Source organism: Phalacrocorax carbo, chromosome 2 (assembly GCF_963921805.1).
Source record: "Phalacrocorax carbo chromosome 2, bPhaCar2.1, whole genome shotgun sequence".
In the NCBI taxonomy this organism is placed as follows: Eukaryota; Metazoa; Chordata; class Aves; order Suliformes; family Phalacrocoracidae; genus Phalacrocorax; species Phalacrocorax carbo.
The window spans coordinates 135,886,725-135,914,225 of NC_087514.1; the positions used below are offsets into that span (position 1 = coordinate 135,886,725).

The following is a 27,501-nucleotide window of genomic DNA, read 5'->3' on the forward strand; positions in this document are numbered from 1 at the left end:
GTGCAGAGATCCCACACTGGCAGAAGTTGAAGTTACGAAATCTAAGCACAGTGAGCTTCCTACCATGGGCTTGAAGGAATTTACTCAAAAGCACAGCCCCCCACAAATACAGCCATGCTTCTTCCAGATTTCAGCTAGCTCATATTCAAGCCACGCGTAGCAGCAACGAATGCCCTGCACTTTAACTCCGCTTTGTGGGTTAGCAGGTCTGCTCAAAACTCATCAATGCAGATGATGTCTCATCTTGTTCTGCATACCTCAGTTACTCAAAAACTGTCTTATGGAAGCCCCCAGGATCAATCATCTGCTGTTATGTCATATTTCATATGTCATATTTCATATATCATATTTCACATTTCATATTTCATATTCATGTTATTTCATATATTCATATTATTATGAATTTGTATCAAAGTTTTAGCATAATTTTGTTGCTGAAAACAGCTATGGCTAAAGGCTTTTGAACTACAACTTGAAGTTTTGTTTTATCTTCATTGGCTTATATCTGTCTGCAGACTAACAGAGGGTTCCTGTACCAATCTAGCCATATGGTATAGCTAAGACTATACCATTTGACAGATGGACAAAATCAAGCCCCAAGACTGTGATTTGCCCAAAGTTGTGCAGGCACTTGGTGGTAGAGTGAAATGTGATGAAACCTAGTTTGGTTTATTTATCATTTTTAGTTCCTGTTATTAAATAGTGGCTAATCACTTTTAAAGACTTATTGTTAATGAATCCTGCTTCTGAGGACTAATTGTGTACTTTTTGAGTTACAGTAATTTTGATATCATATCCATCCAGAGTCTACCTCTTTTTGTTCTGTTGTATTGCTGAGCCAGACACAGAGATGTGTACTCTTAGGAAACACACACAGAGAAAATATAATTGGCTCTAAAAAGGTGGTGATGTTTAACAGTTTAATTTTCAACATGACGGATAATAAGAATTCTTTTTTTCTGCTGTCTCTCTGGTACAGGGCTATATATTATTTGCAGGGTTTCTTTCTCTCCCCTTATAACTGTTGAGTTTTTATTTTGTGTTTTTGTTTACTATGGCTTCATTGTTGTCAGATTTATTTTGACAATAGCAGTTCAAGAGGTGTGGTTAAAATAACACCATTGCAAGCTGGCTGAATTTATTAAATCACAGATTGGAAGAGTTTGGGAATTTAATTAAATGCTTCTCATTTCTTGACTTTCTTTTCATTGGATCCAAAAATAGTAAGAAAAGGAGCACAAGAAGGACAGGCTCTATACCTATGTCTTTCCACCACAGGCCAAGTTTCAAGGTAGTTTATGTATCCTGCTTTCACAAATGAAGGCTCCGACTGCTGCAATAATATTATTTGTAAAAATAAAGAAAGAAACACCATTAGGATGTGCACTCTTAGTAGCTATGAGGAAACATAGTTATATAAGTTAGGGACAAAATGTCAGCTTGAGCCTTCATTTAAAATTTCCTGGCTTCAGTCAGTTTATGTCTCTTGGGTGAGCTTGTATTTAATAGAGTACATGCAGTATTTAAGATCAGCTACAAGATTCAAGAAATTTTAAAGAGTAATGTTTAACCAATTATGTACCGTAATTTAATATCATTATGTAATGTGTGTGGATTGAAAGGGAGAATTCTGTACACAACCTGATGTCTATATTAATTAAAAAAAGGCAATGTAGCTGATAGCCAGCAGTAACTGCCATAGCGCTTCGGTGGTGATGCACATTATTACCTCAGATTAATAAGGACTTACTAGAGGTCATTTGGTTTTTATATTTCTATTAATTTTTATTTTAAGCCCATAGTCTTTTGACATCATTTACAGCTGAAAGCTGCAGTGTAGGAATCAATTTCAATGTAATTTAAGTCCCCTGCCTGTTAGTCAGGGCCTCCATATGGTATAATGAGAGGTTATCACAGTCATCTGTACAAACTGCAAATGTATTAGAAGTTTCTCAGCCGTTTATTACTTCTGTCCAAGTTGTGCATGCAGATCTGTTAGCCATTGTCCTTTTTCTAGTGTCTGAACAGCCATGACTCCTATCTGTGGAAATTTGGTGAAACCTTACTTTCATTCAGTTGAAAACAATCATGTGGGCAGGAGACTTGGTTAGTTTCAACAAAGAGAGAAGACCCCAAAAAGTGTTGTAAATTAAAAGCTTGTTAAATAGCAGTTATAGTAGGAAATAAACAGAGTTCCCTTTTAGGCAGTGCTTTTCAGACTCCAAAGATTTTTTTAAAGAAAGGTGAGTTTTGAAATGGCCTTTCTAATGGATAAACAACAAGGGACTCAAGTAGTTTGCACTGGCCACTTTGTATCATAGGCCCAGTAAGCCTTTTAGGATTAGGTTCAGCGCCCTCCTAAATGTGCGGTGAGGACTTGGTTCTGGTCTTTTTTTATCTTATCTATCATCTGGCCCTGGAATGCTTTCTATGACAACCTTTTCCAACCTTCATGACCCTGACTCCTTCCCCTAACAGGATTCACAAGAAAACAGTAAATATGTCGTTCTTCAAATCAGAAGTGAAAGATATAGTTGAGATAAGGTATAAGAATGTGATCCAGGATATTAAATAATAATTAAAACAGCATTAGTTCTGTTCAGAGGACTAATTTTCTGCAATAAAGCATATTGCCACATCCCTGTTCTTTCCATAGATGGTTCAATATTTTTGTGTACCAATGTGATTATTTTAGAAATTTTTACCTATTATGTTTATATCTATTAAGATTAAATACTTGAATTTAAATATTCAGTTCTGATGTCTAACATAATAACATTACTAGTCCACAGATAGACTTCTCTCTCTCAAGAGAGAGACAAAATTTGGCCATAAGGTTTTATTTGTAAATTTTGAAAATTTAGCATCCGTTAAGAGAAACCTTGCAAAATGTTGTTTCACGTTAGTGACCAACAGGTTTCAGATTCACTCGTCCTTTAAGTAAACAGCACGATAATTGATTTCTGTAGGAAATTACTTGTCTTATAACCACAAGATAATATAATGGTTTTTGTGTTATAGAAGTGTACTCCAAAACCATATGAAGCAAAGAGCATGGCAAATAACTATAACAGTGGTTTAGTATTTAGGGACAGATTCTCATCCGTAGTGTTACCATGAATATGTAGACACTGTATGTGTTACTTATGTTTGCTTATGGACTGCGGGGTTTTTAGAAATGTGCCTATTCTGAATGCTCACCGTATTATTTGCCAAGAAAGTCACACGCACAGCTGAGAAAATACTGAAATGGGCATTTTACCAAATTAAAAATTTATCTTGAAAAGTGCCCTTAGAAAAATTGTATGCAATCACCACAGAAATGCATTTAAGAGAGTAAAAACTACCAGGGTAGAAAAAATGGCCTAGTTTGGAATTACAACACATTATAAATAATTTTGTATATGTATTTTTATAATTCTTACATATATATCTATTCATTGGAACAGTGGAAATAAAATACACAATTTTTTAGTTCATAAGCAATACTAAGAACAATATAGAGCTGTTACTTTTCTAATTTTAGCATATTTGCATAAGACATTTGATTCTGATGACAGTATTATGAAGAGTTCTCAGGACTCCTTTTGTATAGAATATTTTTGCAGGAGAGAAGTAAAGATTCTTTTAAGGAAGCAAAAGACCTCATCTAAAGCCTATAGATGGCAATGGAAAGATTACGATTGATTTCACAGGGATTTGGATTTAGCCCAAAGTACACAAAAAAGTTCATACAAATCAGTGAACAGTCCAGGATTAAGACATTAGCCAATAATTTCCAAAGTGACTGTTGACTTTGTACCTCCGTTATGACACATGGTATCCTGATTTCAACAAAGTTTTAGTACACAGTGAAAATTAGGACCACTTTATGGAAATGTGAGTTGAGGACCCCATATTACTAGCCAGTTAAGAAAATTTTGTTCTTGGTTCTAACAAGAGTCCTATAATATGGGATTTCTATAGCTGGCAAATCATCACATTATGTTATTAAATTGTAGGTTTCATAACCAATATAAAAGAAACTTGCTATGCTGCTTTCCTTCGCCTGTAATTTGTGGCATTAGTAGATAAGAAAAATAAAGCGCATTATATATAGAGGTAGGTTGGAACAGATGTTCTCGAATGGTTGCAGGGGGGTAGGGGTGTCGAGGAAGGTAAAACTTTCCTTCCACTCAGATGTCTGTCTTGAATTTCTCACAGTTTTTGCAGAGAGTTTGGCTCACTTCCAACATACATCATTGCCTGTCTGGTATGAAAAATGCCATCTGTGGTGTATGGAAGTTCTTTCTTTAAAAGTGGCTTGCTAATTATTCTTCAGGCAGGTGTTACTAAAGTGAAGTCAGGTGTCAAGCATGGTATAACCTTCGAATTGCCTAAAATTGCCGTGTTCTTGTACACTGTTCTTTCCCAAAAGACTAGAACAGAATATTACAGAGAATTGAAATGCTGGTTGATACAGGATTGAGATGACTCATGCAGCAGTATATATTGTGGTGACACTCAAAAACTGAAAGTTAAAGGATGTGGGTTGAACGAAGTGTATGAATTTTCCAAAACAAATATCCTTCTGATTCTTACAAACTAACTTTCTGTTCCTTTATGTTTGCACTGCCATCCTGCAAAATGTTAAAAATTCTGATGCTCTCAGAAATTTCAGACGGGGTAAAAGGTGGCGGAAAGAATTTCCTTCTGTGCTTTAATGGACTGGGAGAGCTGTTTGTTGAAAAAAGCGTGGAAGATGACTGTATTGTGTGAAAGACACCTGCAAATTCTCACCTATATTCACTCTCCAAAACACTCGTGCTTTAAAGCTTTTTGAAGATTAATAAGATGGTTAATGGGCCAGAATCAACACATGGGGGCTGCAGGCAGCCATTCAACATAACCATGAGCCCCAGCTCCTAGGATAAGCACTGCTGCTGCCTCTCATTTACAATAGTTAGTCTGCTCCTCTGTTCGTTACATGACAGCGGCCCTCCCAACAGAAGATGAAAACTCACCACACTGAGCCAGATGTTACAACACTTCTCTCTCCCTAGCAGATGAGTGTTGTTAGAAGGTGAGGGATTACCAGTATAAATGCAAGGCTTCCTATTTCCTATGCCGTTTTCAGAAGGTCTTTTGAATAAACAGTCCTTTCACTCTTTGTAATCCTGGCATTCAGAATGAATGACATTGTTAGTGGTTTGAAAAAATGAGGATCAGGAAAGCACAGGTACGTTTACTCCTTTTGACAGTAAGACTTCGCATTGTTTGCTTTATCAGTGATGAAAGCAAGCTAACTTTCTTCCCAGCCTTATGCAGAACCCTTGACGAAATATTTACAGTAGATTGATACGGCACTGAGATAAAAGGCAGTCCTGTAAGTAACTGATTATCTAGCACTGTTACAATTTTGATCAAGCCTGAGACATCTGGATGATTTTGAACTACCAGTCTTCTACTATGAAGAACAGTTTTACTTTCATAAGGACTTCCTCTTGTGTTTTCAATCTCATATTGTGATAATGAGATGTACACAAAGCACCGGCATGCAGCATTATTGAGATGATTTCCTTTTTGGCTCAGCCAGATTCCTGTTAAAAGTTATACGGACTCTTAAGAGACTAACAAAAGAAGAATTAAAGGTCCAGCAATGGCACGAAGATAAGCCTGATGAAGCTGCTGTTAGGATCTCATGAAATTAAAAGCAGATTTTATCTGAATACATTTATTGAAATATACCATTGACATTTCATTACACAACAAAACCAAAAAAGCCCTAAACCCTCTTCTTGGCCTTGGTTGAATACCTATCAAAATCCCAGTATTTACTTGTTAGAGTGGGTTCTTCATTAAATTTGCAGAATAGTGGCTTACATAAACACATTTTGATTAGAAAGAAAGGAAAACAAAGCTGAAAACTGCACTGAGTTTTTTCCTGTTCTGTACTGCATTAATAGCTCTAATCCATCCCAAACCTGCTCACATTATGGATTAAATGAGGATGGAGCCATAACTTTGTGACTGAGTCCAACCTACAATGGCCTTTTGAATAACTTTGTGAATATAGCATTTGACAGTTCAATACAGAGAGTTATTCTAGCAGGAGACTGTGGTCTCCTAATACCTTTGCAAGATATCTACAAACACCTTCTACTGCCTTTGAGTGGCAGAAGTTCACAATGGTATAAAAAAAGGCTTTTCCACTGAACATTCCTTTTGGAGTCATCTTTGATGAGTCTGACAAAGCTCTGAGGACCAAGGCAGATATAGGTTTCTCAGAATTTTGACAGCAAAAGGTTATATTATCATCCAGGTATTTAAATTGGCATCTAAAGAATCATGCTGAAAGGTATATGCAGCTTTACGCAAACTGTAAGCACCTATTATCCCTATTTTTGACTATCGCTGCTGTACAGCCCTCTCTGAGGTGAAGCTTCACAGCTGTGTAACAATTCAGAGAATGACAACAGAAGAAGTGAATGTGAATAATGATGTTTCTAACCGCAACTGCAGTTTGCTTACTTAGCACTGCTTTGATTACTTCAATTACACAAACTGGATTTTAATCAGGACGCTGGATTTCATTCCTCTGTTTTTTAATTTCTCCTATCTGGAAGGAAAACAATTCATGGAATTTTTTTTATTTTTGTTAAGTTAATTGGGAAGGCCAGATATGGTTGCAACAATTACTTATCTAAAATACAATTTGTGACTTTTAGTAACTATGAATTGGCAGATACCCCTCTCATATCAACTAAGTAATGGCAAATTCCCCAGAGTAGCACATCAATAAAATCATGGCTGGGCACTGTATCTCTCAAATACAAAGAAAGGGTGACACTCTATGGAAAAAATATTCATTCGCTCAGTTCCCACACTGATCTTCTTCAATTCAAGTACAAGCACATTCTAACCTGGCATAAAACATGATATTTCATTTTACAAGTGGTGCTGTGATGCTCAAGGCAATAAGGGTATCTTAATTTTAATGACATTTAAGATCTCTTTTTGTGTGTTTGTGAGTTACAAAATCAAGTGAAGACTTAGTGATGTATCTGAGATGAAATCAAATAATTCCTCTGAATTTACTTAACCTGAATCATCAGAACTCTTCATAGATTGTTATATCTACAATATATCTCTGGTCATTCAGTACTCAATCTGTGAACTTTTTGGAAAATGTAATTCTTGTTCTGTGTAAAAAGTTATATTTAAAATTAGTTTTCACCCTAAATCAAGTTGCAAAGTGAACCTGATCGTAACAAAATCATCAACATAAAAACATTTACAAAGCAAAATTGAAACTTGAAGAGAACGCATATATACAATGTTTTGAGTTAGGCTGCTACTTTCACATTTCATTTTTTTGTTTAAATTAGGAAATTGATAATCTTTTGGTTTGTCTTCACACTATTGCAGTGGCTTAGGCATCCCACATAGGTGTGGTTCAGAAAAACAAGACTAGATTAAGTACTTATGTGAGCAATAGAATAATTCCGAGAATTTCAGTTGCCCAAATTAGTCAAGAAAAATGATATGGAGATTATTCCCCTCTCATTTGGGCAAATAAAAAGAAAGCTCAGCTTCTGAAATGCCTGTTGGCATAAGGTCCAAGACATTCTTAATATGATAATGTCAGTAAGACAAGATGTCTGTGGAGGAAGCTTATGTAGGAATGTGCTTCACTGGAGCAGAATGACAGAATGTGACAGATATCAACATTTTACACACTGTTTGCATACCTGGTAGTTCAGAATTACACATCAAATGTGTCATTGCAGATCCTAATGTCAGCCACAGTATTGTAATGCTAAAGCAAATACAAACCTGTGTGTGATCATTACATCTAGTGTCTAGGAGAGGAAAAAAAAAAACCACAGAAAAAAGGGAAAGTCCTCTACGAAGCCTTTTCACTGACAATTTTCTTTGCTCTCTACGTTAGGGTAAAAGCCAGGGTTTGCTCAGGTTGAAAGGTAAAAAAACCTGAAAAAATATAAAGGAAAAAGAATATTGAGAGCTGAACTGGAGAAATAGATCCACGTTTCCAATTCCTTTAGCCTTGTCACAACAGCTGGACTCCAAAGGTACGCGCATATACAGTGGCACTTCTCAAAGAGAGTCTGAAGTTAATATTAACTTTCTTCTCTGAATTCTGAAGAATTGGTAGAGGAAAGTTTGTGTTTATTCTCGGTTTCCCCATTTCCCATGCCATCCCTTCCCCTCACTGCATTCCAAATCCAAAGATATACCTCTCCATGGCCCAAAAGAAAGGACTAATGATGTTACAGAAATGGCTCAAACATGTCAACAGCAGTTTTACTGACTGAGGACCATAGTGTAAAATCTTCACCAATTTAGAAGTAACTACAGAGAACTGTGAGGTCAATGTAATTTTTTTTTTAATGAAAAATGCAAATGAATCTATTTTATAAATTGTATTGCTTTATTCAGATTGACTATTCAGATTGTGCTAGATTTTGTAATCTTTTAAGAATGAACATGCATTCCCCAGGTAGCTCATCAGTCTCTTACAAGCTAGAGAGATGATTCTTGTCAAAATTATGGAGTTGATTCATTGCAAACCTACTCTAAGTAGACAGAACTGACCTTGATAGTTGCATCTGGACTCTTGCAAATCTTTTTTCTAATTTTCCACTATTTTGTCTCCCAAGATCTTGAAAAATTTCCACAAACATCCTCCACATCCCCCTAAGCATCCCTCAAAATACTACACATCCAAATCTTACTATTTTGATTGGGCTTTAGCTCAGATACTAAATCAGGACGTGTTTCAGAACAGGTAAACAGCACAGCAAAGAAAACCTTACAGACATCTTGATCACAGCTGCTGTGTAAGTTACTCTGTAACACTGGAAGGATTCCCCACAACTAAATATCAGGGAATACATTCCATACTTATGACATACAAATTTGAAGCCTATTTCATTCCCTGAACATAAAAAGAGATTAGAAACATTCATGAATATATGGAGAACTAAACTTTGGAACTAGAATGAAGGAGGAAAAAATAGGCATTTCATAAGTGGATTTTGTAGTGGATAGTCTTTTTTTCCTCAAAGTGATGGGTATGCATAAATGAAATTTCATTTATCTTTTCATTTATATTCATCATATAAAAAAGAGGACAAAAAAAAAGCAAAAATGCTTTTGCTATGGTAAAACATGACACATATGTTACTTGTAATTTGATTGATCATACTTATTTCAATCATTTATTTTATCAAATAACTTTTAGAGTTATTCTTGCTTTTCATACTATATTAAAAAGTGTGGGGCATGAAATGAACGTCAAGCTTGCAAAATGAAAAGCATTCAAAGACTGAAAGCTTTTATCCTTATGTTTAACAGGCAGCTCCAGTGCTTATACATTATGATAGTCTCTAATTACCTCATCATATTGTACCTTGTACCAGAACCTCTAACTAGATTGCTGCTCTACAAAAATTCCAGAAACTTTGGGAGTTTTATGAATTATCACTTCCTTGCTTTCCTTTGGGGTTTTTTCATACCATTTTTTCCCCCTAACAATTATTTGCAGATTTTAATCTTTTATTTACTAGTTAGTTTTCACCCTGGTTTTAATTTTTCTTCAGTCAAAATTTCAACTTTTATTTGTTTCCAAAAGCTTCTAGGGCCTTCTGGAGCTAACAGGATCAGTAAACTACCTTCTGAAAGGGAGAGTGTTGATTAAAAAGAGCCTGCAACTTCTGTCTTTATCTGATTGCTGATTAGGAAAGAACCTATTTAGGTCAGCAGGAGTTCAGCTAGTAGGTGCTTTGGCAATCAGAGAGCCAGCTGGAGGGTGAAAAGCATGCTGGAATGTCTCTAGGTAGGGTGGGATTGCACAATATTGTAAGGTTTTGTCCTCAATGCATAACAGGTAAATTACCTAGTGGGCATCAAAAGTATTGAAGCAATGAACGATGCCCTTATGCAGGTTTGGGCTGCGGGGAGTGCTCGGTGCTTCTTCCTGGGGTGGTCTCATGGTGGGAGGTGTGCTTTGGCAGAGGTACTTAGGCACTGGGTAAGGGAGCAGTGGGGAAAAGTGTGTGACTGTGTAGCTTCAAAGATAACAAGCAGGTGATGGTCAGGGTCTTCAAGGAGGCCCTGGAGCAGCATGAGCATCAGCTACAGGATGTAATGAAGGAGAGCAAGAGGCTACTTGTGTATGAGTGGTGGAGTGAGACTCCCTGGGTGGAGAAGGCTGGGAGCTTGTGACTCCAGGCAGCAGGAGAAAGGCTCCTTCTTTGCCCTCAGACCTGAATTTGCATCAGTGATGCAGTGGCTCAAAGGCAAGGAAGGGGAACAGACTCATTACAGGGGGAGCTGGATCAGAGGTGAGCACTAGCTCCAGAGCGGCAGGAGACAGTGGCTGTAGACTCCCTTCTGGGGTGGTGGGGTGGCAGTGTCCATCCCCTACCAGGCTTACTGGCACAGAAGGCTTGTTGCCTGCCAGAGGCTCAGGTAAATTATTCATGAGAATAAAAAAAGGAGTTTCCACCTTTCCAAAATTGTTCTACCACCTTTGGTAGCTAAGCATTTTACTCTTTTTTTACTTTGTTCAAATGCATTAATTGTGCTCAGCACTTATAACTCAGTGTAGTTTATTTAAGGGAGTCATCAACAGAAAATAATCTCTCAAGGACTAGGGATCTGCAGCCTAGAAAGAAATAGAAATTATGTGATTTTCCTAGGAAAAAGAACTTATTCCCCATTTCTCATGATAAAGAACAATAGATGATTTAAGGACAGATGATATTAGAAAATCTTAAGCTTTAAAATATTGCTCAGTGTTTTTTATCAGCTACTTCTGCTGCTGGTACTAGAACATATCTTTTTAAAGATGCTCAGTGTCAATTTATGACAACTGTCTTTCTGTTGAAGTTCAGATATATGTGCAAAATCTTTATAATTCTCTAGGACTGTTCTTTATGATTAAAACAAAAAAAAATAGTGTTTGGGTTGGTCTTGCTTGAATGGTGGTACTTCCTATGCTTCCACTTAGAAATGACCTAAATGATTCCTGCCGGCGCACATGCAGTAAAGTGGTAGCATGTGCTATAGCTCATGTCATGAGATGTTTCACAATTTTGGATCTACCTAGTGTTGATATTCATATGCTCCTAATTCAAAAACATGAAAGAAAGTATTCTGGTGATAACAAATAAATGGTTATAATTACCGGTCAGATAGTACAAAGACCTATTAAAGAGGTTATACATGTCTGATCAAATGATCTTGATGTATAAGACATCTATCCAGAATCTGGGCTTGTAAGCTATACAATGCTTACAATGTAGGTTACAGCATGCAGCAACTTGAACCCTAGTGTTCTTAATTTGTTAAACTAAAATAAGATTTTCAGAAATAAAAGTGCAAGAAATGGCACAGCAGAGCATGCCAAATAAAATTTGGAAACACAACAGGTGGGCAGGCTGTTCTTCTAAAGTTACTTGATAGGCCTGCCTTGAAGATGGAATTTGTTTTTCCAGTAACTCCCATCCCATCTCCCCTCCCACCAAAAAAAACAAAACACATTTTTCCTCAGTAGGAACAAAAGGTTAAAGTATTTCAAGAGCAGAAAATGCTGAAAAAATAATACAAAAATACCCTTAAAAAGTTTCTGCCTTATTCAGCCTGTCTGAGTACCCTGATGACTGCTTCCTGACTCATTAGGCAGCTGTGCTGTCTGCATCAGAACTGGGCATGAGCATGTCAGCTGCTGTGGAGCTGCTCACGGCTTAAAAGCAGCTTCTTGGAGCTGTTTCAGGTTGTGCAGAGATAAGCAGCCCAAGAAGCCAACTTCAGGGAGTGCCAATAACTGACCTAATTAAGAGTTCACCTCTCAAGCAGATTGGTAGCTGAACACCCAATGGATGGGGCAGCCTAGGGGCCCACCCATAGGCAGCTGAACAGCCCAGGCAATGAGGCATGCAGACAGAGGATGATCAGTCATATAGTCAGACCACATGCCTGTTTATTGAGAAATGTTTCTACAGAGCTTAGGCATGAGATACTGAGATAAGCTTGATATTCTGAAATTCCCAAGCTTTCCTCAGCAGGGTAGAGTCTAGACTACCAGGTCGGCCTGATCATCCTTTTTGTTGTGAATGTCTGTCTTGATTTCAGTCCAGAACAACTCAAGCCAGTTTTAGAATTTTGGTTTTTTTGGGCCATTTTTTCTGCTGATGAGTGTGTTAGAATGGCTCATTGCAGTGTCTAATGACCACCAGGGCTTGCATGAGGAAAGTGCTGACAGTGTACAATATCCAGCTTGAAGTGGGGGAGGGCTGAAACCACTACTTAGGCTGTCCTGGGAACATCTTGCCATTGCAGCACTGTTCACGAAGGCTAACAGGCAAACATGTTCGAGGGCCTTCTGCTTCTGTTTGGCTCCCCAAAATCAGTCAGAGCTGCAGGATGAACCTCCCTGCCTGTCTTCCTTGCAGTCAGTGCAGCAACCGCACCAAAAGGGTTTTCTATCTCTAACACTGTTTTATAGAATGGAAGCTAAACAGAAGTACCTTCTGAAATACAGAAAACTGAGGTTTTGCTGTGTGAGGACTAACAAAAATACAGAACATGAATGCCAATTCCCCTGCTGCTCACTGTGTCCTAATACAGTGAGCCATTACCTTCAGACCTTGTATGTCTCGGCTGGTTTTTCATGTTGCAGCAACCTTTGCAAAGCTCCTCTGGTCTCCAGGATAACCTCCCCCCTGCAGCTCTGAGCCAGTGATGTCCTTTTCCTGATCAGGCCCCTGCCTCCTCATCTCATGCTACGTCTTTCATCTGCTATACCTCTTGAACTATCCCCTCCTGGCTTCCTTGCAACCCAACGGTCCCTTGTGAATTCCATGGAGAGCACCATCTTCCTTTCCTCTGGAAGATGCCCCATGACTCCATCCATGTGTGGCAGCTAGAACATGGAGTACCAGGGAGCTTTCCTGTCCAGTCAAAACCCATCCATAAAATGTAGTATATAAGATACATAGTTATGTGAATAGGCAAATAAAAGGAAAAGCTTCCACCCTGCTAGCGACTGGCCTTCTGGAAAAAAAGGATACCTTTGAGAAATGCAGTTACTGAAGTGCTGATGTAAAGGAAGCGTCAACTGTTTGGATGTAGTTGCATGCTGACATATGATAGCCTGCTGAAGCCATATTTTTGGCAAATGCACAGGAGGCGGTGACTCCATGAGCTGTTCAGTTGATCTAATAACTTGCTGCTGCTGAAATGAAGAAGTCCTGTTTCCACCTCATTCTCCCATCTCTGGTTTGTAGCTGTGTGGTCCTGCCCTCTTTCTCCTGGGCTTTCATGCCAACCCCTGTACTCCCTGGACCCTTTCATGAGCCACTTAGCTCCCTAGAGCAGTAGAAAAATGTAAAACACTTTCTTTTATGGCTTAATTTCTTGCTATGTGACTTTGTGAGGTAAATCAGGGAGGAATCCTGTCAGTATCTGTGCCATGGCAAGGTAACTAGTGGAAGAAGCCTGTTGGAAGCAAAGTGGGAGAGAGGAGTGCTGCCCACCCATTTTCCAGCAGAAAGTCAGCATCTGGCTCAGCTAAGCAGGGGACCAAAATCTAAGGTGCAGATGATTCCTATTCCAATGCACTAGGAGAAAGAAGAAGGAAGATAAGGAAGTTTAAGAATTAAAAAAAAAAAAACCACAAAAAAAATCAAAACCAAACCTCCATGAAAGAAAGGAGAAAGATATCAGACATCACTGAGTTTTTTAAAAAAAACAACAAACCTGCTATAGGATCAAGAATAGATGCTAATAACAAATAAACATAGTGGATAAAGTGCTAAGACTACGATGTACATTTATCACAGTAAGTTTCCCCAACAGACTGCCTGAAGGGTGTATTATTTTCTCTAGACATCTTGTCAACCCTTGAAAAAATAGATTTTGCTAACAAGTTGTACCGAATTAAATAATATAGAATGATCATATATGAGCACTGTTCTATGGTTCGCAATCCTGCATAGAAGAAATGAAAAGTTATCAATAAGCGACTAAGTGCATGGCATGATGTTGATTAATATGCAGAACATCCCTGTCTTCGTGTTTCTAGAATCAGTATTATGCTGTTATTAAGAAATGTCTACTAATACGTATAGATTATATAATATGAACAAATAAACACTTGACTTTTTTTTTTTTAAAGTACTGTATGATGTAGCATTTATCACTGGCAAAGGCAATGTTAAAAATATTTTGTAATACCAGTTTTATAATGACGCTGATGCATTTAGTGCTCCCCTAATGACTTCCACTGCCAAGCATGAATATAGGTGCTGAATACCTGGAGCAGTGATACAAAAAAGTTCTGACATCTGCTATTCACAATGTACTCATTTAAAGTGTTTCTATATTCAAAGATACTACTACATAAATAGAGCGTACTAAGCCCAGCTCAGTTCTGGATATGATTCAGTTTGCTGTGAATGATTGCCAAGGCAGTCTATATCGCCCATCCCAATTTCAACCTGCCCTAATTCCCTTTATGAGTTTATTATTTAGTGCTGGTTTAGTGCTCAAAGAGACCCAAACAGGAAGCGTCTGGGTGTTCTCGGTTCGTAAAGTGGGTGGGATGGTGTTCTTTAGAGAAAACAAAATATGATCCACCTACAGATCATGTTAGGCCAGCTCCCCAATTTCCTCCAAGTAGAACAGAGGCTTTTGTTGCCTTAGTTACTGGAACGATCTACCAGTCAACAGCAGGATCCCAGTCTCCGGACAAGAACATCCTTCTGCATTTTTGAGGGCAGCATAGGATGGGAAATATTTACCTTTCTTTTTTGTTGTTGTTGTAAAAAGAAAAAAAAAAGTATTTAACTCTTTGCAGAAAATAATATAATAATAATAAAAATCAACTTTTGGAAAAAGAAAAAAAATCTGCAAAGTCACTGAATAGAGTGTCTGGTAGAGGGTTAGAGGTTCTACTAAAGCAATGATCCTGGATGCTTTATTTTCTATTCCTTTCTTAACAAAGAAAAGAGTGAGCACTGGAGACTGCACGCTAAGTTTCAAGGTTTAAATAGACAACAGCAGCTACGTTTGTAGAGCCAGATTACTGAAGCTTGTCTAAAATTCGTAGATGCTCCAGATAAGATTTGAAATGTTTCTTCTCCTCACCAGAGGTGTAGCTATTGTAGTGCTATCGTCTATTTTTCCTTGGACACAGAAGCTGGAAAACACAACCCATCTGTTTTCCCTGTGAGGCATAATCAAGTCCAAATTCATTCCTTTAGCTCTGAACACAAGAATTTCAGTACGGTGATACTTAGGTGATAATTTACACTGAAATGGGGGTCCAAAATAATAATTTTTAAGAATGTATAGAGTCCCCAAAACTTACGGATTTTCTTTTTTCCCAGAATGGTGTGATAGGAGTTAGTGTTTCCATGGTACCTGAAATGTATCTCACCTTGTGTGGCCATGGGCTCCCTTCTCCTGCTGATTGTTCTTCTCACCCCAGAGTGGCCCCCAGATACTGTTCACTGGTAACATTTTTTTTTTGTGGGATTAAGTTCTGGTCATTTTAACTCTGTGAGCTGATAGTGGAGCAAGATGAACACCAGCGCCAGAGGAAGGAAGGGCTCAGGGCGGCCTGCTGGGATGCCGTGGCTTAGGTCAGGATGAGTGCAAGGAGCTTGAATGCGAGAGTAACGCCATAGAAATACTTAGACTAATCTAAATGAAAAAGCAAACATTTTCTACCATATGTCATTGCCTGCAATGAACATCTAGTTCGAATGCTGTTGATTTGTGTAATTTTGAGTAAATTTAGAATTTTCTTCTAGATTAATTCAGATTATAGAAGTTAAAAACTACAGTTCTGTAAGAACCTCAGATTACCATAAATCAACATTGAAGCTGAGAACACTAAGATGTAATTTTAAGGCATTTTAATAATAGGTTTACTAATTTTTACTTACATTACTAGTATAAACTATACATATTAAGAGAGCGCCCAAATCTATTTCACCATTAATGCCATTTTAAAATACTTGTGCTTTGTTCAGCTTAGAGTAAAATATTTTTATCAGTACTTCCAGTAATTTTCTGGCATTCACACACTACGGTATAGTTACATTATTCAAACTGCAGAATACTGTTTAAATCTACCCTCGCTGTTGTTTAAATGGCAACATATTTAATACAAACACCACAAAATAAATTACTTTTAGTATCAATTTCTACATATGTTTCTTTTTCTAAACAGAAATTTCAGCTGAAATTACCTGTCATAGCTCCTTTCCAAAACTATTGGTTGTTTCAAAGTAGAAAGTTTTTTCTTAATTTAATGACTGGCAGGATTTAAATTGTGGCAAAATCCTTTACAGCAGGATTTACAGTCCATTTTTTCTGCAAGGACCGTAAGCGGAACCGAACGTTTGAGATGAAGGGGTTGTTGGGACATTGTGTCATTTTATTTCTTGCTGATCTATTTTATCACAAAGCTTATGATTTGTACTAATGCCAAACATATCAGGTGTGATTGATTGATCAAACATTTGACAAGGAAACGCATGCTTCTGAGCTTCACACTGAAGGGCCTGACCTTATTCCCATTTCTAAAAGTAATTTTCTACAAGGACCTAGCATGTATTTATTTTCACTGTTTCTTTATATTTCCTTAGTTTTCACTCCTAAATGAGAGCATAATAGCTGGCTTCTGGAGGCTACCTTCAGCATAGTCACGTTAATTGGATCTATATAAAATTGAGCTGTGATAAACCCTGCTAAAAGTTAAAAAATAAGGCCTTTTAATGGGAAGAGTACTGGACTGGCTGACACAGCTGACCAAAGATGGCAACCAGCGCACCTCAGCTCATTTCTCAAAAACCCTAACATGTTAGTTTTATGGAACTCTGCATTTTATGCAGAAGTCAAAACCTGAGCATTTTTTTTTTTGAAACCTACCTGAAACTGACAAAGGATAGCTCGAGCTCTCCTGTTTAGGGATTTTTGAGGGTGAGAAGGGAACTGGGACAGGCAGTGGGTAGCTGTGCGAGGGTTTTCTCTCGACTCCCAGAAGCGGGCGGTGCATGTCACGGCACATACAAAAAAAACCCAAGAAAACCTCCAAAGCAGCACGATTCAAAGAGAAATACGAAATTCAAGGCTTTCCCAAAAGCACCCTTTAGGCCTCCCAGCGCCGGGGGGGGGGTAACGAAGAAAGGCCGTCGGGTGGAGCGAAAATCCCGAGCGCGGCGCCGCGCCGGGGAGCGGGCGGTGCGGGGCCGTGGGAGGCGGTGCGGGGGGCGGGTGCGGGGCCGTGGGAGGCGGTGCGGGGGGCGGGTGCGGTGCCAGGGGAGGCGGTGCGGGGGGCGGGTGCGGGGCCGTGGGAGGTGGTGCGGGGGGCGGGTGCGGTGCCAGGGGAGGCGGTGCGGGGGGCGGGTGCGGTGCCAGGGGAGGCGGTGCGGGGGGCGGGTGCGGGGCCGTGGGAGGCGGTGCGGTGCCAGGGGAGGCGGTGCGGGGGGCGGGTGCGGGGCCGTGGGAGGCGGTGCGGGGCACCTGCGGGCGCGGTGCGGGGCGCTGGCAGCCGGGCCATGGGCAGCGAGGCGGGCAGCCCGCCGGCCCCCGCGCCGGGGCAGCAGCTCCGCGCTCTCTTCTACCTGCTGCCGCCCGGCCAGAGCTCCTTCCGCACGGTGGAGGAGGTGCCCGACTACGTGGAGAAGGTGAGCGCTCCCTCCCCTCCCCGGCGGCATCCTCGGCCGTCCCCTCCGCCCACCGAGCGCCCAGCTGCCGCAGGCCTTTTTTTCAAGCCGCCCACGGAAACAGTACCCGCAAAAGGGCACCTAAATGAAGATTAAATACCTGTCTTCCTCTGTCTGCTTTCACTCCTGGGCTCTCTGTCTGCCAGCTGCCGGTGTGAACTGCCTATGCACCCGTGCTCTGTATTTTAATGTCTTTTAAATGAAGGCTCAGATGCTTTCCCCCGATACCAAGAGCTAAAGTTTTCAGAGAAGCTCCCCAGATATCTGAGAGTTGATGCTGCTGCATATAATGTCCAGCATTGTCAGTGCTGCTGGATGTAATGACAGCAAACTGAACTGAGTAACCAGAAAACACGATACTGTGTTTGGCTGTTACGGTTCTTAAAGCAAGCAAAAAGTCAGGTCTGTCTGTGCCCTGGAGATGAGTGCTACAAGCTCAGTCAAGAAAGAAAAAATAAAAATTTATATTTAAAATAATAAAAAAAGGTTGTTTAAGAGAATGAGAACAAATATTTGTGTTGGGACAGTGCTGTCTGCTAAAGCTCCAAGGCAAGAGTACAGAGGTCAAGGGTGAGAAGTCCCTTGTCACCAGGCAGCAGCATATCCCTCCCGTGTCTCCTGCCCTGCCAGCTTATCCACTTCCATGAAGGTACCTTTGCTCCCTCCTGTCCTACCTATTGCACATATCTTGGCACCTGCTGAACCTGGAACCAATGTGAGCTTTTAATGGAGACAGCAGATAAACACTGTTTTGGCCTTGTCAAAGTAAATTCAGTCCAGCTTTGCTGAAGATCCACAGTTTTTACAGAAGGTCCTCTTAGTTTTGACTAATTCCTCTGGGAAACCTTGGACTGCTGTGCAGCAGCTGCTATTGAGCGGCAATGGGGGTGTCGAGGGTTGCACAGAGCAGTGCAGCACCGTCAGCGGCTTTCTGGGAACTGCAGTTTGCAGCAGCCCCTCGCTGATGGCTGTTACCAGCAAACATTGCATTTTTGGATAGGGTAAGAAGCCAGTTGCTGCAAACTCAGCCTTTGCGTGCAGTGTCTGGTCAATGGAGTGCTTTCCTCAGAGGTGTTTTGCAGCTAAGCTATAGCTTCATGATTGAGGAAGTCTGTCTGGAGCTTGATGGTTTTGTCTCGTCAGCTGATCTCTCCCTCCAGCTCTGTCTATTGCCTATCCCAATCCCTTTTACTGTTCCCACATTTCCAGCCGAGTATCATTCACTTTCTTGCCAGCAGCATTCCTTAACAACCCTGTGCTTTCTTCTCCCATGGAGTCCTGTGCAATATTCAGCTCAGACCTTTGCCAAACCTGGAATTTCTTTTACTGGGCACACAACTGTAAAAGTTTGTGGAAGGAGTCTTAATGTTTTGCGTTATAAAAGTGCTTGCAGGCTTCTCCTGTTGTAGAGCACTATTGTGATAAGTTTGTAAGGGAATATGTGTCTTGCAAAAAAACTACACTAAAAAATGTTTCCCATTATGGTTATACTTTCCTACAATTGCTATTTTGGGTTAGTTGCACTAGAATCCCCCCCCCCCAGTGCATTTGTTGCCAGAAGAGATCTTTTGGTGCTTGGTGTGTAAAAGTCTTTTAGTGGTATAGCTGTCTTACCTCTTTGGCTTTGGTCTGAGCTTAGGCAGTCTTCACTCCTCTTTTGGCCATGGGTCTGTGGGCAGAAGGTAACCATCTACAGTCCCTCTCCAGCTGCTTGTCACTGTTGTTTATTTGACCTACTAGTCTGGCAGCTTCTCCTGCACTGTGTGGACTGTTGCAGAAACAATTGCAAGAGCAGGACATCTATTGGATTCAGCAGGGCTAGATTTAATAGTGATCTGATGAACCATTCAAGGGGGGCTTGGAGTAGTAACCCCCTGAGTTGGTACAAATACAGAAGTGGATGTCTGACCTCAGCCCAACACAGAATAAAAGAAATTCTAATGTAGAGCTGGTAATAAATGAAGGCCTCAGCTCAAATAATTAGCTTTAAAAGACAGTAATGATGATTCGTTGTGAAACAAACTACTGATTACATTAGTGTATCCTAAACAGGTTTTGTTGTTTTTTCTGAGACAGCGTATAGAAGCGGGATTTAAATCTCAGCTCTGTGATCTATCATGTATCAGATGGATGAGGGTATTTCTAGTACATTGGATCACATGACTACAGTTGTGGGGATATGCACCTTCCAATATGAGACGGGTGGAAGAACTTCCTAATTCAGACAAATATTTATGTTTGTAGTGATCTGCAATATTGAGCACTTTGGTGATTTACGAAATATATGCACTTCGTACGAGTAGCTCCTTTGAGCTAGAGTTAGCTGTGCTGTTACATCGGGGAGCAAATGACAGCAATGGGTGAAGCAGCTCTGATTTCAAGAACAGAATAACTTAGCTTAACTTGTGTGGTGTACTTTCTGGCTGTGGTTATATTACTTCCATTTTCAGAGGGAGGACAGCGCCCGGTCCCTGCATTGTGCTCTGTATGTTGGCAGAGCTGTACGTGAAGGCCCCAAGTCCTGTTTAAAACATGAGCTGATCAGCTACCAGTGACTAGTAGCAAAGCTCTGCAGCAGTGCCCAAGGAAAAGTCACCCTTCCAACTGATCTCCAAAATTCTGGGAAAAATGGTCCAAGTCCTGGAACGTAATCACAGAATTTATTTTTACGAGAGCTTTTGTCATGTAGAATTTGAAACCTTTGATTTTCCATTATTTCTAGGAAGAGAAGGAAAGTGTAAGTCAATTTTCTTTCTCCAGAGCAGAACATCATGACTCTTACAATGTACACTGATACTTGCCTTGTCCTTTCACAAGCATCTTCTTTGCTATAGATATAAGATGCCCTGCATGCTCTGTTTTTTTGATTCTGTCATAATCTACAGATTGGCAGATGGAGTGCTGCTTTTTGCTTGCTGAATATAGTTTTCATGAACCACAACAACTTAACTTTTCTCCTTGCTACGTTCTGAAATTATCACTTGTGCTCAGTAAAGACTTTTATGAGTCAGACTCAGGAAGAAAGCACTGTTCCTTCTGAACAGTGAAAGCACCGAAATGAAAGCTTTAAATTTAATAATCACTGTTTTTCCTTTCTATTTACTCTCTGATTTTGAGAGTCTAAAGTTTAAGTTCACATTTGTACTCAGTTCACATTTTAGGCTTTGCTTCTACATAATGAAGCACAGAACCTTCGTATTTAGTTTTAAAGTTGAGATCCGTATGTTATAAAGACCTGGGACTTTAAGAAAACAGAATCTGTTTCAAGACTTGCAATAAAACCATGAATTTATGCTGAGTTTCAACTTAGAATATTATTTTTTGCAACTGTATAAAGCAGAAACTGATTTTAAACGGTCCTTTGCATCCTGTAGGAGTTGGTTACATATAAGGGAATGCCTCCTACTCAGCACTCAGAGTAAGACTTTCAAGTAATAGATCAGTTGTTTAAGAAAACCACAAGCTAATGTGAATCTCCATTAAGTATTTCTGGTGTTGGGTGAAGGGAAAGAAACTGGAAACAGAGAGAGAGTAAAACATTTATAAACCAGAAGATATTAAAAGGATCCAGCTTCTGGTTCCGCAGTCTCTGACCTGTGATGTCAACAGCGGCTATTTCTTAACTTTGTGCCATTTTGTTTGTAGGGGCAATCCCTGAAAAATTTGCAGAGCTACCTGTCCTCAGCAGGTTCCTTAAATGTCTTCATTGTCATTTTAACTCGAACAAGAAAGGAGAAAAAAAAATGAAGCCAGTGAGAGTATTGTCTGTCTTACTGACTGTCTCCTTTTTCTCCTGAATTATTTGCATTATCCTTCTGCTGTCTTACATCTCATCCTTAGACTGTAGGCTGTTTGGGACAGGGAGTGTCTTTTCCTTCTGTTTGTATGGCATCTAACATGGTATGATCCCGCTCCATGACAATAGCTGCTAGATGTTACTGTCACGTAAATAATACATAGTAGTTTTGACATAGCTGATCCCTGTGATCTGCTTTGGACAAAGCTTAATGTGGGTGCATGGAGGAGAGGTAGTAATTTCTTAGATACTAAGAGGCATGCCATAAATCTTTCCTTTTGCAAGCTCCTTGATGGGCAGGAGGTTAAGGCTGTCTGAGTGTTTCTCTGTCCTCCTTGCCATCACACTCCCTATTTGTGAGTCAAAAAGAGCTGTCAAATGCTTGGCTGTCTCACAGCTTCACAGCGGGAAGAAAATATTTAATGAAGTCAATGGGAAAGAAGTTATATTAGTGTGTATTAGTATAAAGTCAAGTATTTTAACCGTTTCAGAGGTTGCTAGGTGAAGCAAATCCCCACATAGAATACAGGCATCGTATATTTCCTATTCACTATTTTCGTTTAATGAATAAAGCACCCCACTTTTTCTGTCCTGAGCCCATTCAATTTGCTCTGCAGCTTCTGCTGTTCCGTAACTTCAAACTGCCTGTAGTCTGTGCTAGACTTGGCCCCTAGTGTTGTCGTGTAGTGTTTCTTAGCTGTTCTTAGTAAGACCCTTTTATCTTTGCTGGAATGTACAGCTGTGGTCATCAACCCTTGTTTGATAAGTTAGGAATCTGTTCTTTAATTATATAAATTAAGAAAAGTACATTAAAACTCTTGTTTAGAAATGAAACAGCTAGAGCAAAACAAGGAGTATTTATATTTTCCTAGAATGTTTCAATGATTTCAAATGGAAGGTTGTGAGGTTTGTTTTTTCTTTCTTTCTTTCTTATTGATTTCAAGTATCCAAAGATTTACTTGGTTTTCTTGGGTGCTGTTTAGGCTTTTTCCATAGGCCTTCCTTTGCTTTCAAAGTTTTTTATATCATCAGTTAGTGTGTATCCCAAGCAGGCTTTCAGATACCTGAAATGTGGTTAAAGAGCAAGCTAGGCATCGAAATTAAAAAGTGCCATGTTGATATTAATCTCTGTTCATCTGTTATTGTAACCTAAGCCTGAGCTGCTGAAGTTTATGAACTTTCACGTTTCCTAGACGCTATAAATCTCTTGCTGCTTGCATGGTTTGAATCATCCCATTCTTCTTTGACTGAGCAATCTGGTCTATATCCATCTTAGTCTCTTTAGTGTCCCAGCCTGGTAGGAATTGCCGGATCATATCTCACTTGGCAACAAAAATAAGCACCCTCCAAAATGCAATGGCATTTGCAGAGGCTATAGGCAGGAACAGCCTCTCTTCTACAGCAGTGCAGTTTGGAGGGTTTCAGTGTGTCTGTATGGCTTGCAGGTCACTTGAAGGGGGCAGCAGCGGCAGACTAAGAGGGAAGTTTGGCAGCATGATGTCTCCTATAATGGTGCAGAAAGTCTCATTGGTCTTGTGTTTCTCTAGCCCTGCAAAACATGGTGGGAATTTTACTCCTTAATACCACCAAAGAGTTGTCTGAATGTTTCCAAGGTCACCTAAGAGTTTTGCACAGAGCGAGGGAGGCAGTTGAAGGAACATTTCGCATGCTGCTTCCTATTTTCCTTGCCACAAGCCTTCTGGATTTTGGTGGTGGTGGCTGGTATGCTGCCACTGCCTCATCATTCCTTTCGCCCATGAAGCGCAGGGCTCCAGCATCATTAAAAAGCATATGCTTTTCCAATTACTACTATTCAATCCTTTTTTCTTGCCTATGCTGATGAAAATTTGAGAACAGCTGTAACAGTCGTTCTCCATTGATGAAACATGGTATTATCGCAATGATGTTACCACTTCTACCACTAGTCACAGACATACCTTTCTCTACTGGGTGCTGTTCGTGTGGGTTTTCAACTTGCCAGCTGATCTGGGATGCAAGATGGACAATGTGAATTGAATCCTAGACTCAGGCAGTGTTCTGAGTGAGAAATGTTTGTCTCACTCATCATTATGCTTTTCTTCAGAAAGGCAGAAAATTATTTTACAGTTAATAGAACATACAAAAAAAAAAAAAAAAAAAAGAAAGGGAACATTGTGTCATTGCTACTTGGTCTGGAAAAAGAACATACTGTATGGCCCAAATTGGAAAGAGCTGCATAGTTACTGGGTTCTCTGATGAAAACGCATACAGAAGAGCTGTTGCTATCTGCAGCAAAAAGCATGGCAACAGAAATGCCGAGTAAAAAGAAACTCACTTTAATATCTCTTTCAGATAATATTGCTTGATGCCAAATTCAGTGGCTGAACACAGTCAAAAACCACTTACGTACCAAATCGAAAGCAGATTCTGTTTTACCTTGTGGTTAGAGGAGTCCACAAATGTTGCTGCTGTCACTGATTTACTTGACTATGAGAAATATGAGTTTGGAAAGACTTTTGTGTTTTGTTTTGATTCCATTTAACAATTTATATGCAGAAGATAGAAAAGAAAATAATATGGAAGGAGGTTAGTGCACTGGATTTATGCTGGTTTTGGGGATTAAATGGTAGCCTTGGTTGTTCTGATCCATAAGGTCCATGCGGAGCTTTATCACAGTAGCAGCTAGTAAGGTGCCAGCCAACCCGAGAAGTATCTGGCTACATAAACTGCTGTTAGGAAAGGTGGATCTAATTCTATTTGTGTTGTGACTTCTTTTCTTCAAACTCTTTTTCAGAGTATTCCGTTCTTCATTGCTTTTATTGGACTGGAGTTTGTTGTCAGCTGGGTTCAGAAGCGTAAGCTGTCAGGTCGAATCAATGATGGCATAAGTTCTCTTTCTTTAGGTATCCTGTCTCGACTGCCAGAGTAAGTATACGTGTTATTAGCTTAAGGTTTTTTCTAATCACTAAGAAGGAAGAAAAGAGAATTATATATTGAAGCTGTTATTGCTAACCCAAAATGATTAAACAAAGCATCTGGATCTTACTTTGCTAAAATGAAGTTGCATAAAGAGTGTAAATGTCTTTCTAATCTGTAAGGGTAAATATGATACTTGCAGGATGTTTTCCAGCTCCAATTATATTCATCTATATTTGATCTTGGCTATCACCTTTTGCTGGTTTGGGACCTCAGCTGACTTGACCATATCTTATGTTAGACTGTATGTTAAAGTCTGAGCTTTCTTTCATTAAACTTCAGAAGGAAGAATACAAATTGTGAATATGTATGCGATCCAAACTTCTTTGAACTCAGTCATAATCTTGTGTTTGACTTCAGTGAATTTTAATGCCCGAGAGCATTGTTGCAAACATGACCATCTAACCTACTCTGCAATGTAAAGGCCATAAAATTTACCTGAATTAGTTCACAGTGAACAGAGATGTGTTTTAAAGACATATCCAATGTGGATTACTAAATATCCAGTAACAGGGAATCCAGCAAATTCTTTATATAAATCACCCCAAATGTTTTTCAGGAGCTCTAATTACCTCTAAAGAATATCATGATTTAGAGCTGCCTTTTCATGGTATGAGCTTCCAGATCATAGATTTTATTACATCTTTTCTGTTAGAATAGGATTACATTTCTATTCCCCATGTATGAATTTACAGATTACCATCAAATTGCGTATAATCTGTTCATTACATGAAGAAAAGTTTCTATTATTTTAATTTTACTATATGGTGTATTTTTGAGTCTTTCAGTTATTCCCACAGTCCTTTTTCTGAATCCTCTGCAGATTTTCAGCCTTCTTAGTGTTGATGTCTCAAGTGCACTCCATATTTCAGAAATTACTACATCAGTGCCAAATAATGAAGTCATTTGTTCTCTATTTCTACTTGTTGTTCCTCCCTTTATATATCCCAGGTCCTTTGAGCCATCCTTCATCCCCAAATATTTTTTTAGATTCTGTGGCTTACATTCCTTATTCATAGGCAATATGTTCTTATATTTGGCCACATAGAAATACATGGATTGTACATTTGGTCGTCCTGAAAGCTTGAATCCATGAAATTTTGTCTTTGTTACTTAGAGATCTGGTTTTCATCATTGCAAATTTTACTGGAAATCTTCTCTTTCAATCCATGTTATTCATAAAATAGATTAAAAGAGCACAGCAACAAAAAATATTATCCCTTCTGGTGAATAGAACCCATTTTCTGAAACGTACAAATCACCCACTTTGTAATCTATTGAACATTTGACATTTACTTGATTTTTTAAAAAAACTTTCTAATTCATAAAAGTTTTGACAAGGTCTATGTCTGTGCCTTTAAATTAGATACAAAGACAACTTGTGATGGATTTTCTAAGTTATCAGTAGTAAATATCATGAATGAAGCCTTTTGAGGAGTTTGATAAATAATATAACTCAGAGACATGCTCTAAAACTCTTCCTGTATCTGCAAATACGAGGCGGGAGCTTTCAGCATGAGAAATATTCAGACATAATGTCTATGTTATTTGAGAATTTTGTGAAGCTGTTTTTGCAGCTAGTGTACAACCTATAATCAAATTTGTTTTTTTTTTTTTTCTTTTCATATGATTTGTGAGCATGATCTTGAAGGAGAAACACTGATTTTTTTCATTATATTTTAGGCTGTAATAAATTAAATATTTATCAATACGTTAGACTTGTATGCACCAACACACAAACCTGATAAAGATTTACTCTAGATTGCCTGCTGCTAATATTGAAATAGTTCAAATGGTGTCTCTTCAACTTAACCGAGATTTTCTAGACAGTCATACACTTCACAGGTTTAGCTAAATACTTATTTTTTAAAATCTGAAATATTCAGGTCTGATTAAGTTAAAGAAGGAGACTGAGATACATGTAAGTCTGAATAGTTTTGCGAGGCCTTTTGGGTTTATTTTAAGAATACTAAAATGCTTCAGATGCACTTATTCCTGGAAGAAAAGCTTGCTAAGAGAACTAGTGTTGCGTGTGTGGAACGCAGCTTTGCAAGGTGCCGAGTACTTTTATTATTTTGGCACTCAGTACTTTGCTGCAGAATTTGGCTTGCGGGCTCTGCAGTTTTCTTTCGAATAAGAATTATTTTGCAAGGTTGTTTCGACTGAGTGAACCAAATGATCCTTAAGGACACAAACTTCACAGGATCAGGCAAATCTGCAGGATCGGTACACTTACTCATTGCTACACCATCACAAGAAGTCTCTTCCAGGTTGCTTGTGTGGCTCTCATGGCTGGAAATACAAGACCCTCCTCAGTAGTTCTTTCCAAAAATTCTGTAAAGCTTTTAACCTTCTGGCTGAATGTGAAACAAGCAGGCAAAACACAGACTTCCTAAATTATTTAATCGCATGTTAATATAAGAATTATAATGATGACTGCCTAGTGTAACACTTCTTTTGTAAGTAAGAGGAGTTGTGAATAATAGACTGGCTAAAAAGGCTTGAACTGAAAAAACAGAACAGTTTACCCTTCTGTCTTCTGCTTCCATGGTGTGAAAGAACTGGGTCAGGAAAAAAAAAAAAAGAAAAAAGAAAAAAAAGCACATGCAAAATCTGTTGCTAAGACTTTCACTTCAGCCTTTCCCTTTCAGGCAGAAAAAAGGTAGGGAAGGCTGACAGAAACTGCTAAAACAATATTTCAGCAGAACCCACAGCATCAGGGGAAATAGTAGTGCAAATCATTAACAGCTGAAGGTTAGATTAACACACCATTGATTGTATCCTCTCCCAGGGACTAATTTTCATTTTCTCAACTAGCAGCAATGGTTTGCCACTTCCTTAAAAAATCTGTGGTTGAATCTAAAATGGTGGACTTCAGTCTATTAGTTAGACTGAAGCTTCAGATGCATCATTGCAAAGAGGTCTTTACATTTAATGAAAAAATTAGGAGTCACAGACCATATTCAGCCTCCGAGTATGTTTTTCCATTTCACAGTCCGTATAACAGAA

General features: G+C 39.2%; 1 protein-coding gene across 3 annotated transcripts in view; it reads left to right on the plus strand.

Moving 5' to 3' along the window:
* Positions 1-17,506: 17,506 nt before the first annotated feature.
* Positions 17,507-27,501, plus strand: part of AGMO (alkylglycerol monooxygenase) — a 193,762-nt gene continuing 183,767 nt past the window's right edge. For 2 of the 3 annotated variants that reach the window (XM_064444508.1, XM_064444506.1), the window contains exons 1-2: positions 17,507-17,702; positions 24,311-24,441. In XM_064444508.1, the coding sequence (XP_064300578.1) occupies positions 17,574-17,702; positions 24,311-24,441 (260 nt within the window). In that variant the 5' untranslated portion in view covers positions 17,507-17,573. The remainder of the gene's footprint in view (positions 17,703-24,310; positions 24,442-27,501) is intronic. The other variant, XM_064444507.1, reaches the window with a different exon arrangement.